This window comes from Staurois parvus, unplaced genomic scaffold, assembly GCF_062004578.1.
Source record: "Staurois parvus isolate SC_StPar_1 unplaced genomic scaffold, SC_StPar_1.0 ptg000131l, whole genome shotgun sequence".
NCBI lineage: Eukaryota > Metazoa > Chordata > Amphibia > Anura > Ranidae > Staurois > Staurois parvus.
In genome coordinates, this window is record NW_028317927.1 from 4,677,594 (window position 1) to 4,693,628 (window position 16,035).

Genomic DNA, 16,035 nt, shown 5'->3' on the forward strand with positions numbered 1-16,035 from the left:
CACCATTTACAAAGATGATAATGCTCCGATTCACACAGCTGGTGTTGTCAAATCATGGTTTGACAAGAGATAACTCGTGCACCTTCCGTGGGTGCCGCAGTCACCGGACCTCAATAACAGAACCTCTATGGTCAATTATGGAGAACAAAGTTCAGGCCTCATTTCCCACCTCTGGCATCTCTGCGGGTACTGATACACATTTATGCATTTCATTCTTTTACCTGGTGTTTCCATAATTTTGTCCAACCTCTGTAAATGCTGCATGAATTATCTGTCTTTGAGATGACCACAGACAGAAATGCCAGGGGGTGTCTTTCAGAGTGATTTCTCTGCAAAATAAAGCATGGAGTTTTGCTTTAATGAAGTTCATTTTTGCAGTTTGAAGGGCTCCCACCATAAGGTTTTTGGTTGTGTCCAGTTAGGCTTTAAAGAAGCATTGAGCTGAAATACTGTTTGAAATGCTTGTTTAAAAGGCTTGGGTGGTTCAGAAAAATGTGCATTCTTCCATTGTCTTTGTATGTTAATATGATTCTGTTAGTTGTTCCATCAAAAGCCTACAGTGGTGCGATTTTGTGTGTCATTAGAAATGTAAAATCACTTATCAAGCTAGTGGGGAAACCCCCTACTTCAATCCAGATTGTGTTCAGGCCTTCCCACAATCTCAGCTCATAGAGTAACTTCTCAAATGAGAGCTTTTATATTGCACTCCAATCTGGGGTGACATCGGTAGCAGGTCATATGCCACTGTATCAATAGTTGAGTCCATACTAATTTGACCGTTTATCGTTCACTACATATTTTGCAGAAATTGAGCTAAAACATGAAAGCTGTAAGGAAGATTTACAAATACATGCATAAAGATTCTCAGAAACTGAGATCGCTACAGTGCCTTGAAAAAGTGTTCATACCCCTTGAAATTTTCCACATGTTATGTTACAACCAGAAACGTAAATGTATTGTTGGGATTTTATGTGATAGACCAACACAAAGTTGCACATAATTGTGAAGTAGAAGGAAAATGATAAATGGTTTTAAACATTTTTTACAAATACATACCTGAAAAGTGTGGCGTGCATTTGTATTCAGGCCCCCTTTTACTCTGATACCCCAATCTAAATTCTAGTGCAACCAATTGCCTTCAGAAGTCACCTAATTATAAAATTAGAGTCCACTTGTGTGTAATTTAACCTCAGTATAAATACAGCTGTTCTGTGAAGCCCTCAGAGGTTTTTTAGAGAACATTCGTGACAAAACAGCATCATGAAGGCCAAGGAACACACCAGCCAGGTCAGGAATAAAGTTGTGGAGAAGTTTAAGCAGAGTTAGGTTATACAAAAAAAAAAATCCCAAGCTTTGAACATCTCACGGAGCACTGTTCAATCCATCATCCGAAAATAGAGTATGGCACAACTGCAAACCTACCAAGACATGGCTTTCCACCTCTACTGACAGGCCAGCCAAAGAGAGCATTGATCAGAAAAGCAGCCAAGAGGCTCATGGTAACTTTGGAGGAACTGCAGAGATCCACAGCTCAGGTGGGGGAATCTGTCCACAGGATAACTATTAATCCTACACTCCACAAATCTGGCCTTTATGGAAGATTGGCAAGAAGAAAGCTATTGTTGAAAGAGAAAGCCATAAGAAGTTCTATTTGCAAGAAGCCATGTGGGGGACACAGCAAACGTGGAAGAAGGTGCTCTGGCCAGATGAGACCAAAATAGAAGTTTTTGGCCTAAAAGCAAAACGCTATGTGTGGCGGAAAATGAACACTGCACATCACCCTGAACACACCATCTCCACCGTAAAACATGGTGGTGGCAGCATCGTAGTGTGGGGATGTTTTTTTCCAGCAGGGACAGGAAAACTGGTCAGAGTTGATGAGCAGATGGAAGGAGCCAAATACAGCGTAATCTTAGAAGAAAACCTTAGAGTCTGCAAAAGACTTGAGACTGGGGCGGAGGTTCACCTTCCAGCAGGACAACGACCCTAAACATACAGCCAGAGCTACAATGGAATGGTTTAGATCAAAGCATATTCATGTGCTAGAATGGCCAGACCTAAATCAAATTGATAATCTGTGGCAAGACTTGAAAATTGCTGTTCACAGACACTCTCCATCCAATCTGACAGAGCTTGGGCTATTCTGCAGAGAAGAATGAGCAAAAATGTCACTCTGTAGATGTGCAAAGCTGGTAGAGACATCCCCAAAAGTCTTGCAGCTGTAATTGCAGCCTAAGGTGGTTCTATAAAGTATTGACTCCGGGGCGCTGAATACAAATGCATGCCACACTTTTCACATATTTATTTGTAAAACATTTTGAAAACCATTTATCATTTTCCTTCCACTTCACAATTATGTGCCACTTTGTGTTGCTCTATCACATAAAATCCCAATAAAATACATTTTATGTTTTTGGTTGCAACATGACAAAATGTGGAACATTTCAAGGGGTATGAATACTTTTTCAAGGCACTGTAGCATTGCCTAACATTGCTGTTAAGCCTAATGTTTTGTCTTAACTGTCATTTTGTAGTAACCTTTTGCCAAAAAAAAGTACAGCTAATAGTTTTCTAAAATAGGATAGAAATCAGAATAGAAGTTCAATTTGATATTATTCTTGATTTCCATTTAAAAAAATGATAATTTTCTTAAATGCTTTAATTTTAGCATAATCATTTAATAAATATTACCCATTCCAATGTTGAAGCATGTTTTTATAGAATACTAGCCCAGATTAATAGAAACATATGTACACACATCTTTTCTTTATTTAGCCTGTTTGCTTTTTCAACTATGTATGATCTGTAAATAAATTGTCTATGCATGATTGAATAAACTATGTTTTATAAATAAAGAATTAAGAAGAAATACATTTGGATCAAAGTCAGCTTTGTATGTCTTTTCCCAGTAGTTTGATGTATCTGTATAATTCTTTGTCTGTTGCAGAATTTGACACTCTGTCAAGTTAAGCTGTCAAATGGTTTGGCCATACAAGGACCTCCATGTCATACTGAAAATGATGCAAAGGAGAAAGCTGCCTTGTATGCACTGCAGAGACTGGTAAATACACTGTTTTTCTTTCTTCCCTTTAAATTATTTCTCAGGATTTTAGCACTGCGAACACATGAGCATTAAATGATTAACAATTTTTTTTACATTTAAAACCACCCTGACTATAGTTATGTTTGTGGTTTGTTTGTATTGATGGATCCCTGATTGTTCTGTTGCTTGTTGTAAACCTATTTCATGAGCGTTGCGTCTTAAGCGGCATTTAAAGGAGAAGTACAGTCCAAGTTTAATTGGCTGTACTTCTCCTGTGGATCACAGGAGTGCAGTTTGTTCTGTACTCCTGTGACCTGTGTTCAGTCACAACAGGCTAAAGTCTGCTGTCGGTCTAGGCCGGGAAAAGATCCCGACGTTAAAGTCGGGGTTCCACCCAGGAGCCTGGACTTGTACCTGGCTCAGCCTCTCAGCAAGCCGCTAAGGCCCTGAGCCAGCCGCTCCCTCATCCTCCACAGCCCAGCTTTCCAGTGAGCACTGGGTGGGAGGGAGTTGGTCAGAGCTGAGAGCAGTGACTGACAGTCACTGCTCTCTGCTAAGAGTGGCAGGGAGAACTGAGCAATCAGCGGTGTCTGATCGCTCAGTTCTCACCCTTAGAGCTGGTGAGCAACTGATGTAGAATCAGATCAATTCTGCATCCACCTAGGTAAGTATGATTAAAAAAAATATATTCCTATATTTCTCTTTTAATGTATGCTATATTAAGATGCAAGGAGTGTGATATTTTTTGGTGAAAGAAAAATAATTTTTATTTTTACAACCAAATAAAAGTCTGTCCTGGGCAGGGGGCCACAGTAGATATTGCCTTTGGTCTACTCAAAGATTCTGTAAATTTGTCTCATTTTAGAGTTCGGTTGGAGCAAACTTCCCTTTGCAAACACCATCACCTCTTTTTCCGAATTATCAGCCTCTTGGAACAGGGGTACCTACTGGGCCATTGCCAGTGGTTTTTCCTCAACCAGCAGGTAAGCTCCCAATGCGAATGTTTTATTCCTTGGATGATTTTATGCAATTTACCATAGCAGTGCTTAGTAATATATACATATATATATATATATATCTATCTATGTGTGTGTGTGTATATATATATATGTAATGAGACCAGGCCATTTTGTGTGTTACGGAGCTGCTAAATTTTAACTGACAATTGCGCGGTCATGCAGCGTTGCACCCAAATGAAATTTACATCCCTTTTTTTCCCCACAAATAGAGCTTTCTTTCGGTGGTATTTGATCGCCTGTGCGGTTTTTATTTTTTGTGCTATAAAAAAAAGACGGAAAATTTTGAAAAAAAAAATATATATATTTTTCACTTTTTGCTATTAAACATGTCCAGCAAAAAAAATTAAAAAACAAATGTCATCATAAAAATAGGCCAAAATGTATTCTGCTACATGTCTTTGCTAAAAAAAAAAATCCTAATACATGTAAACAAAATAGTACAGCCATGCAAAGCAGTGTGCTTACAGTGAAGCACAAACACAGGACACAGTGTAAAAACAGCACACAGTTAACCCTTTGACTGCCTTACATGTTAACCCCTTCCTGCCCAGTGTTAATAATACAGTGTCAGTGCTTTTATTAGCAATGATCACTGTATTGTTGTCACTGGGGATGTCAGTGACACCTGTCAGTTCATCCCCCCCGTGTCACAATGCCCTCCGCTGTGCCGCAGTCCCGATATAAGTACTATTTTGTTTACACGTATTAGGATTTTTTTTTTTTTTTTAGCAAAGACATGTAGCAGAATACATTTTGGCCTATTTTTATGACAAAATTTGATTTTTACATTTTTTTCGCTGGACATGTTTAATAGCAAAAAGGAATCCAAAAGTCTTGCAAAACATTCCCTGTTCATGAACATATGTAATCTACAATCTATGACAACTGTGTCACTCCTAAAAATGATTTTTACTTAACACACTCGCCCCCCCCCGAGATTTTTATTTTTTATTTTCTATTCCTTTTACAAAGCAGTGGGCTATTCCCATGGTTGACCCTGTTGTCCTTGTTACAGACAGACATTACACTGTACCCAATGAAGATGTTCCGTCATTTATAGATTGTGGCAACAGAAAATTTGAGATGCTTTACGTCGGTAGGCCAAGCCTTGCAACCAACTCTTGCTGTTATTTCAGTTTGCCAGACTGTAGATAACTTGATCAGGGCTATGAACAAATGACCTGACCCGCCCCCCCCCCTTCTTCAGGGACGTGATGTTGCAGAGTGATTTACAACAGCTTCCATCTGCTCTTCTTTTCTGTGTCAGTATCCGAGAAGACATCATGAGACAGATATCCAGAATGGCTCTTATCTCTGTTCATAGATGCAAGATTCTTTGGCTAAAAGTTTGGACAGCATAACTTGTCTGTAAGAGACCCCTCACACATATGTCTTTTCATGGAAAAAGCCTGTTTGGTGAGGCACTTGACCAATTTATTAAAGAATTCAAGGGTGAAAAAGTTATAATTCCTGAAAGAAAGGTAACAAAATAGTCCTCTTCAGTTGCTCCTAGCTCCATGAAACCTAGAGCACCCCCATGCTCTTTTCAGGCTTCAAGTTCAAAGCCTAAGTTCAGCCCTTCTTTTCAGCTCAATACTTGGCCCACAAAGGCCACCAATCCTTCCCCAAAGCCCTCCTCACAATCAAGGGGTGTCCTCACTCCTAAGAGTGGGTGGACATCTGTTGCAATTTGCATCTCTCTGGATCACAGACAGGCCTTGTTGGTTCAATTGGTGGTGTCCAAAGGATAAAAGATAAAGTTCAAAACTCTACCTCCTCACTGCTTGCTTCTTTTCAATCAACCCAAAACTGTCCAGGGGCTGATTTGCAAAAGGTCTTGAACCTCCTCTTGTCCCAGGGAGTCGTTGTACCAGTACTACTTCAGGACAGGTTCATAGCATTCTACTCAAACCTGCTCATGGTACGAAAACCCAACAGAGATACTGTTTCTGTCCTATCCTGAACTTAAAATCCCTCAACAAATAACTTCACATTACAAAATTGTATATGGAGTCAGCAAGGTATCGGTGGATACCTATCTGCGTGTTTCTGTTTACCCACCACATCAGCATTGTCTACAATTTGCTGTAGCAGACAACCATTTTCAATTTATTGCACTGCCTTTCAGCCCATCCTCTGCTTGCTTGCCACCTCTCAGAACTTAGAGCATCCATGTGACAGGCTATCTGGACACGCTTGCTCATGAAGCATGCATCTCCTTCTCAACTTTCAGAGAATGTCTAAAAAACGATTCAACGGCCTTTAGCTGGGTGATGAACTTGAAAAAGAAAATCTGCTTTCCAGCCTTGAGTATCTGTATCTAAATCTAGGTATGTCTCTGTAAAAGGTTTTTCTTCCAGAAAAGAACCTTTTTTCTTTAAGCTTATTCTCAACAGCTGAGATTTCCTAAGGAAATCCCACAGTGAGATTCATCATGAGAGTTTTGGGTATAATGGCTACGTCCTGCAAGGCATTCTCTGCCCAATTCTCTGTTCTAGAACTTTAACTATCAGAACTAGCAGCTCTTTCTTGAAAAGAGCCCTTCCTCATTACTACACAACAACAAGGTCATATTATACCCTAGGCCATCAGTCTGCAGCTGCTGTAATTTTCTATGAAATGTAATGCAATATGGCAACCTAGAGGCATTCTATACACTGTTGGTGTACAGAACACCACCAGAAATATAATTTCCTGCTTGGGTGATCAGCTTACTGATTTTCTCAGAAATTTGCACTAAGATGCTAGTCACATTTTAGGTATCCCCTGCTGTAGAAATTTCTGCATTGATGAGAGTCTCCTCAAGGGTTTATTACCTCTAAAGGGATGCTCACACTTCAGCTTTTCTCATTTGAACACTGAAAGTGCACACAGTGATTATAATGAATTAAATCCTCCCATTCAGACTCAGTGTGCAAAGGAAGCAAAACTTTATTCAGAGCAGAAAATGATTGAGATCTGTAACAAAGTTTGATAAATTCCCTGCAATATACATAGTTTACCCAAAGAGGATTGCTTTTCTCATCAAACATGGAGATACACTTTAAGCACAAGACTCAAATGCATTACAACATTGTGTAAATTATGCAACTTTCTTTTTTTTATAGCCAATGTTATCCCTCCAGCACCCCATGTTTTCAGTGGTGTTCCCTGGCGGCCGCCTTTACCACTTCTTAATAAACCCTACTACCAAGGAACATATCCAGGGCATATGCCTGCTGGGAGTCACAACCAATTCATACCACTGCAGGTAAGAAATAAAGCTCAAATGAAAATGATTGAAGAAAGTTTACTATTTCATCAAACCAATGATTGATGTGTGTAATGTTGAAGGCATGTTGAATGAAAAATCAGAAGAAGAAGAAGGAATGCAGCTGGGGAGAGTGAGAAATTATTGCTTTTACAGCCATCATGGCTGTAAAAGCAATCACCGTGTAAAAAAAACAAACCTCCTGATCATCCCCCCAGAGTAATTCAGACACTGTACTGCTATGGTGACAGTATATATTTAAACATTTTTTTCACCACCACACCAGTTAGTGTCTGCAATCACCTCCACACTAGCTACAGTGTCTGCAATCACCTCCACACTAGTTAGTATCTGCAATCACCGCCACACCAGTTAGTGTCTGCAATCACCTCCACACTAGCTACAGTGTCTGCAATCACCGCCACACTAGTTAGTATCTGCAATCACCGCCACACCAGTTAGTGTCTGCAATCACCTCCACACTAGCTACAGTGTCTGCAATCACCGCCACACCAGTTAAGGTGTCTGCAATTACCGCCACACCAGTTAAGGTGTCTGCAATCACCGCCACACCAGTTGCACTGCATGTGGCCAGCACCATGCCAGTCACCACCACACCAGTCATTTTGGGAACTCTTGTTGTTTCTTTCTTCAGCTTCCTTTACTTCCTAGTTAGTGAACATGGTATGCGACTGCCCTCAAGAATGCCATTAGGCTAGCCTTGCTTAGCTTATAGGAACTGGGACTGCTATAGGTGACACTATACTAAGCTATATTTCCTGACCACTCATATAGAGGTGACCATTACAGTACATTGGTTTTGACATAATTGGTTGATTTGTGTGATACACACGATACAATGGCTGATATATAATCAGTCCAGACACTGAAAAAGTCTCTCACAATGTGGTATCATCAGACTCAGGAGGAGGAGTAGAATGTGTTTTGGGGTGTTATTCTAACTATGCCCATGCTGTGTGTGAGAAAATTGCCAACTTTGTGAAAAAAAATTATTTTCATTTTCTTTCCGCATTTTCCAAAAACATTTGACAAAAAAATTAAGTCTTCAAAAGACAAAGCATGCATTTTTTAGATTTAATTTCTGCCCCTTAGATTTATTTTATGCCCCTAGAAAGCCTGAAAGTGCTCCTTGGATTTTGGGCCTCTCTGTGTGGCTTGGCTGTTTAAACAGTCTTATGCATGTGGTATGACCACACTGGTGAAGAGTAGCTGAATGTGTTTTTGGATGTATTTCTAAGTATACCTATGATGTGTGTTAGAATTATCATATTCATTGACAATTTTGTATAAAAAAAATACATTTTCATTTTCTTTCCAGAATTTTCCAAAAACTGGTTGCAAAAAGTGACATTTTTATAAGACTCACTATGCCTTTCAGAACATTCCTTGGAGTGTTTGCTTTCCAAAATAGGCTCATGTTGTGGGTGTTTTCATTGTCTTGGTGCTCCATGGCCTCCAAAAAATGTGATAGGTAGTCAGGAAATTAGAAGCACAACTTATGCTGTTTGAAGGTGCTTCTTGGATTGTGGGCCCCTCTATTCATCTTAGTTGTGAAAAAGTATCACACCTGGTATCACCATACTCAGGAGGCATAGCAGATTGTGTTTCGGGGCGTCCATGCTATGTGTAAAAAGTAACTTGCTAAAATTACACCGTGGGGGGGATATTTTCCAAAAAATGCTGAAGGAAAAAAACACCTGCCTTTAGAACCACTTTAACACGTCAGCTCTTGCTGTCCCCTCTAAACAGTGATCCACAGTGGATTACTTTTCAGCAGGGAGTTGACAGGCAGCTCAGAGATTATACAGTACGTCACCTCCTCACTGCCTGTTTTAATCCTGAAAAGCCACTGTGTCACTGTGCCACATCAGTGTGGATTGCGTGCACTTTCGGCATTGCCCCTTTTACTTGAAAGGTTTGTATTTGGTGCCGATACAACCTTGCGTTATTTTCATCACATGACTTGATTGGCTAATGCAAAAGGGGAAACCTTATGTTAACACATTATAGTATTTTACCTGAACGATATTTGTGTAACACTATTTCCCTAAAATTAATAAAAAGGCTAAATAAAGTTTTTCTTACATATTATCACTCCTTAAAATAATACTAGCTTCTGCCTGGCAATAATTTTGAGGTTCTGTGAGGTGCCTTTCAAAGAGAGCAGAAAGAGTCATTTGAGGTGTAAATGTGATGCAGATTTATGAAATAAAATACCAGTTCATCAGAAATGGAGAATTTCAGTGGCTAAATATTGACTTCATATGGAATAAAACTAGTGTTACCCCAGGGTGTTTATGATTGGAACATTTTCATGAGAAAATTAGAAATTACTGCAGGGTAAATTAATGATTGCAGTTAGTAAATTTAGTGATTTCCATCAAATTATTTGTGCATCTTAGTGAATCGACCCTATTGCGTGTACTTATGAAACACTGTCTTTTTGTCAAGGTAACTAAGCAAAGAGCAGCTGGTAATAGGAGTTCTGAAGTCCGAGAGCCCTCAGGTTCTTCACAAGGTAATTCAAGTGCCGAGCAGAGACTGATTCCTGATGTGGCCAGTCAGCTTCCCTCAGACAGGTCTCATGTTCCTGTGACTTCTCCACAAACCCATCAGCCTCCAACGAAAGACAAGTCTGCTCCAACTGGCTCTTCAGCTCCTCGAGCTAAGCCCACCCCAGGCTCAGGCGGCAGGCGGAAACCTCGGAAATTAGCCGTGAACTTCAGCGTTCCAAAAGCTTCAGAATAAAGCAGACTGTTATCAAGTCTATTTCCCTCATCTGTAATATCGCCTTAACATTGCTGTGTACACACAGTGTGAGCTGCTGTCTACTGTTTTAAATCATGAGCTTATTTTTATTGTTTATTTTACATATTAATACACTAGTACACTTTATGCCTCTTGTTTAAATTAAAAATTATATTTTAATTACTTTTCACCATGATTAGAAAATTGTCAGCATTCCAGCTTACTTAAGTAGTAGCTGTGTTGCTGAAGGCCAGATATTGCATCAAGTTCGCACAGTGCAAACAAGTGTATTAAGCCATAGTAAACAATTTCGTTTTAACCAGGATGATCAAACACATGCTATTTTTGATTGGCTGCCATGAATTAGAGCGCATCCCACACAGCTGTATGTCCTTTTTAAATATATTACACCCAAAGCTAGTTATTGATATCATACAGGCCAATTCTGTTATCAGACTGGATTTATGAAGATTTATATAGTCTGCACATTGATATCAATGTGTGGTTTGTAGAAAATTATTTCTTCACTCCAGCATTAACCTATTTAAGCGGTTCTTCAAAAAAAAAAAAAATGGCTATGCACTGTCCATGGGCAATATAGGGCAGACAGTTCTCCCGGACAAAGTGTGTTTCCACTTTTTTGCAACCAAATTGGGATAACGCCTACATATTTGTCACATGTTCCTATTCGCATCGCTTAAAAAAAAAAAAATTGCATCTTACCTTTTAGGCTAGGTTCACATCTGTGTGGCTCTGCTAGCCACGGTTTACATAGGCATGTCAGCCTGTTTATTTGAATGGGCTGCCATTCCTCCTGAAACGCAGGAAAAAGGTCCCTGCAGCATTTCACAAATCGAAGCCCGCACAGGAACCACACGCGCAGTGTGGTTTTCAGTGTGGGAGCGACTTCCAGTGAGTGTGGCGTGCTATTAGCATTATTAACACCCGCAAACATCTGTGTTTTTCTGTGTGGGTGGTTGCGGCTGTGGGAACAGGTGCATTCTCACAGCGGTAATCACCCTCACAGATATAATCCTGGCCTTGTAGATACTCTATTCTAGATACTCCAGCAAGTAAAACGCTATATAGTTCTCTTTGTAATGGGGCTGGGCAGCTATATTTGCCATAATTATCCCTGTCTTTACTGTGCAGGCAGATTTTCATGATCAATTTTAACTAGATTTGAACACTTTTTGTCCATACAAAGGGTTAGAGATTTAGGGGCTGCCCTTCTTGCGTTTGTATGTTTAAAATGTTGGGCATGCTGCGTGAATCGGAACACATAACAAATGTTGGGTTTCATCAAATTTGACTAAAAAATTGGAAATACCCTTTAAGAGTCTCCATATCGTGACCTTGGCTTAGGATGACCATACAGAAACAGATGTCTTGCAGAAAACAGCTGGTAGTGTGAGATCTACATGTGCCTATGTAGACTCTCACTTCATCAGTCATTGTTGATTCTGCTGACTGACATTTTATTACAGTGTGCTGAATTCTGCTGAGTGGTAAGTGTAATCCACTAGCCTAACATGGAGTGATTTTACAGGTGCTTGGGGGGGAAAGGGTTTGCACTATATTCAGCGTTTTTTGTTTTGTTGTGTAGAGGAACCTGTTAAAATGGGTTGGCCAGACCTTCCCTGCCTTCTACCCACACAAATTAAAATTGATGCACTGAGCATTTGTTTGTTTTCTAAAACATCCTAATGTTTGAAATCCTTTTATGTTAACACATGGTTGTTTCTTTAGTTTACACTGCTATTAGCAACAGGTGAATTAGTTCCTTCCTTTCCAAAAATTCTCATTTAGAAAATACCGTGGGATTTGTTGTACAGTATTTGGTAACCATTTGCAAACCAATCAGCCTGGTAGCCTAAGGAAAGCTGCCAGATTGTTTCTGGTTCACTTTTCCACTTTGTTTATAAATCACCTTTGTTGCATCTGTCATCTGCTGTTGTGTATCATGAACCAGTGCTGCTGTATAAGGGTATAATTGTTATAAGTTTGCTTCTAATTGTCATGTATTGCCAAAAGGACCATTTTCTACTATGGGCTTTTCATACTGCACAGAGAAATAAGTAGTACCTTAATCATTATTCTCCAGTGAGAACTCTTGACTGCTCATAACTTTGGTTGCTAATGTGTTCCTTTTACATCATTCTTCTCTGTACAATGCTGTAAGGCTCATTTGTTTTTCTTCTGTATATTCATTTTCTAGATACAACATGCCACCCAATATCCTCCACCAATAGGTTGATAAACTCATTCTTACTGTGTATCTACATATTTCTCAAATTTTGCAAACATTTGTCTGCAAAATGCTTTTATTTTTTTCCCTGATTATATTTTAAGTACTGGAAATTTTCATTGGATCTTATAGAGAACAGTATTTTATTATGAAAAGGGAAGATTTTTATGTCCTCATTTTCCTAGATTATAAGCTTTTAAAAATGTGTCTATCACTGTATTTACAGTACAGCGTGAGGGTGTTTCATAGTGGCATGTGCTGTTATCTGTGTGTTTTATATACAGTGCAGTGCAGTTCAAGATTCATGGCATGGAGCTGTGCTGCACAATGGACATGTTTTTGATTTTTTTTTTTTAAATAAAATGTTGATTGCAAATTTGTACATCAACTAAATTAAAAGTATATGCAATGTTATGTTTTGCTTTGATTTATATTTTTATATATTTCCATTGCACTGAGTCACCTGGACAGTGGTCATTAATAGAACATCAATAAATGGTATGACACAACAGTTACTTGTATCACATGATCTGAGCAATTAAAATATTTTTAGAACTTTCCTGTATACAATATGTACAGTCTGGCACACTTTGGTTGTTCATGAAAACTGGAATCAATAGCTACAGTTGGGAAAATAATTATTTGATCCCCTGCAGATTTTGTAAGTTTGCCCAAATGCCTGATAAAGAGATCCTGCGAGACTCCGAAATGTTGCCTTGCTGTAACTTTAAATTTCATTAAAGCTTTTGGACCCATACTGGTGATCCTCGGTGTGCTGGTGACATTCTCCCTTGTTGATTCTGTTCAGTTCCAGCTGACGGTTGCTGCAGCACCCACTTATACGCACAACAATTTTTAACGCAGGAACGTGTGCGTTAGGATTGTACACTTGCATCAGTGTGTGAATGGACACACGGAGCAGCGCGTGCCCCCATAGCAAGTTACTTGCTGTGGAGGCACCCGACAGGAGGGAGGGGCCAGGAGAGCCTGTGGGGAACCCAAGAAGAGGAGGATCCAGGGTGCTCTGTGCAAAACCACTGCACACAGTAGGTAAGTATAGACATGTTTGTTATTTAAAAAAAAAAAAATCTTTAGAATCGCTTTTGGAAGGTGCTCCTAATGACAGCTCGTTATGTGTATAAAATACATGTCCACAGAATCTTTCTTCCATTCAAACCTGATCATCACCATGGGCAAAACCAAAGAGCTGTCAAAGGATGTCAGGGACAAGATTGTAGACCTGCACAAGGCTGAAATAGGCTATAGGACCATGAACAAGAAACTTGGTGAGAAGGAGACAACTGTTAGAGCGATTATTCACAAATGGAAGAAATACAAAATAACCATCAATCACCCTTGGTCTGGAGCTCCATGCAAGTTTTCGACTCGTAGAGTAAGTATAATCATGAGACAAGTCAGCCCAGAACTACACGGGAGGAGCTTGTGAATGATCTCAAGGCAGTTGGGAACTCGGTCGCCAAAAAAACATTGGTAACACAATACGTCACTATGGACTGAAATCCTGCAGTGCCTGCAAGGCCCCCTCCTCAAGAAGGCTCATGTGCAGGCCCATCTGAAGTTTGCCAATGAACATCTAAATGATTCAGAGAAGGATTGAGAGAAAGTGCTGTGGTCAGTTGAGATCAAAATTGAGCTCTTTGGCATTAACTCGACTCGCTGTGTTTGGAGCTGTTTCTCTGATAAAGGTACAGGCTAACTTTGCCGCATTGAGGGGCCAATAGGTGGGGCCATATATTGTAAAATCTTGGATGAGAACTTTCTTCCCTCAGCCAGAAAACTTAAGATGGGCCATGGATGGGTCTTCCAGCATGACAATGACCCAAAATATACCGCCAAGGCAACAAAGGAGTGGCTCAAGAAGCAGATCATTAAGGTCATATAGTGGCCTAGCCAGTCTCCAAACCTTAATCCTATAGAACATTTATGGAGGGAGCTGAAACATCGAGTTGCCAAGCGACAGCCAAGAAACCTTAAGGATTTAGAGAAGATCTGTAAAGAAGAGTTGACCAAAATCCCTCCTGAGGTGTGCAAACCTCGTAACCAACTACAAGAAATGTCTTACCTCTGTGCTTGCCAACAAGGGTTTCTCCACCAAGTACTAAGTCATGTTTTGCTTGGGGATCAAATACTTATTTTACTCACTGAACTCCCTTAGTTTATAACATTTGTATCATGGGTTTTTTTCTGGATTTTTGGTTGATATTCTGTCTCTATCATTTAAAATACATCTATGATAAATATTATAGACCTTTCATTTCTTTGTAAGTGGGCAAACTTACAAAATCTGCAGGGGATCAAATAATTATTTTCACCACTGTATGTCATATTAAGTTTTTCCAAACTATTTTCATCTCAGAGAGCGTCCTTACATTGTCTGCAATTAATCTCCACCTATTTTGTTTTGAAGTGATTGCCATAAAGCAGTCAGAGCTCTTGTGCGTCAACCTGCCTTGCTGAAACCTTTCTAAAGGATCTCTGCTCTGGCCGCAACTGTCTTTTTGCTCAAATGGGATTTTATTAAAAAAAGTAATTCTCTTAAATCACCAGATGCCCATCAAAGTGTATGCCTTCGTATATACTAATAAAAAAAACTGCACAGAAATACATTGTTTAAGAAATCCAGTGAGCTGTTAACTTCTTATTGTGGGTTTACAACACAGTGCCCTTCCTTCACTAAAATATCAAATCCTGTCAGCCCTACCTAGCTCTTCCCTGCTGCCCTGCAAACACTGCTTCTCCTAATCTCTGTCACACCTCCATCTTTACAGTCATCCTAAATCTCACCTTGGAGCTGAGCACACAATATAGAGTTTGACTATTAATGGTTTTTAAGGGCTTCTGGAGATACAGTTTTGGGGGCATTCTTGCCATAATAGGAGCTGATGTGAGGCCTCCTGTTGATCCTTTCTCCAAGCAGCTGCCCGTGAAAGAAAATTAAAAGCCTGATGATGATGTCACAGGAGGTAATAAAAACAGTTTCTTGCTACAAGAGTTAAAGAAAAAACCCCATTCTGGATTGGATTAGATTTACACTTGAAAAGAAACCTACACTAATCGAAATATAGGGCTTCCCTCAGACATCTCAGACATTCTTCTTTAAAATGATAGTTGTCTGACTGCCTTAGGTTTCAGTTTTGAGTGTCTGACCAGGGTCAAGCATGCAGAAAGTGAATTAAGAAGTAAAGTCCGAGTACTTCACTTATGTACTTGTTCTTGGTCAGTGAATCAGAATGTATTAAATCACTTGGAGCAGTAAGCTGATAGGTAAAATAACATTTTAAAAGAATAGGTCAGTAATGGCAGCCTACATATTCTCAGAAAAGGTTTCTGTATCTGTATTTAAAAGACTCAGTTCCACCTAAAGTAAGTGGAATTTTGTTTTTATATGGAGTCTAGAGGGCTGAATTAACTGTGAACTATTTTAGTTCCTGGGGACTCCAGTCCATGCACACCCACAGGAATGTTAGCTGCAGGTCCTGTCCACACCTGATAGCGCAGACCCGTAACTGAGGCTGGATTCACAATTCTCTGTTCCTATGAGTAGCCTTAATGTGCTTTCCGTAAGGGCAGCCTATTTTGAATGAGCTGCCAATGCACAGAAACGGACCAAAAAACAGGCATGCAGCATTATCCTTATTGTAAATTACAGGATACTGGGTCTTAATGTTGGACCATTGGGTTATGC

At 39.7% G+C, this 16,035-nt stretch overlaps 1 protein-coding gene and 1 long non-coding RNA gene across 3 annotated transcripts in view; one reads left to right on the top strand and one right to left on the bottom strand.

The window, feature by feature from the left end:
- XRN1 (5'-3' exoribonuclease 1) overlaps positions 1-12,840 on the top strand; it is a 123,361-nt gene extending 110,521 nt beyond the window's left edge. For both annotated transcript variants that reach the window (XM_089672571.1, XM_089672572.1), the window contains exons 40-43: positions 2,948-3,061; positions 3,909-4,026; positions 7,170-7,312; positions 9,785-12,840. In XM_089672571.1, the coding sequence (XP_089528697.1) occupies positions 2,948-3,061; positions 3,909-4,026; positions 7,170-7,312; positions 9,785-10,081 (672 nt within the window). In that variant the 3' untranslated portion in view covers positions 10,082-12,840. The remainder of the gene's footprint in view (positions 1-2,947; positions 3,062-3,908; positions 4,027-7,169; positions 7,313-9,784) is intronic.
- Positions 1-16,035, bottom strand: part of LOC149466343 (uncharacterized) — a 59,559-nt gene that overhangs the window by 16,415 nt on the left and 27,109 nt on the right. The window lies entirely within an intron of this gene.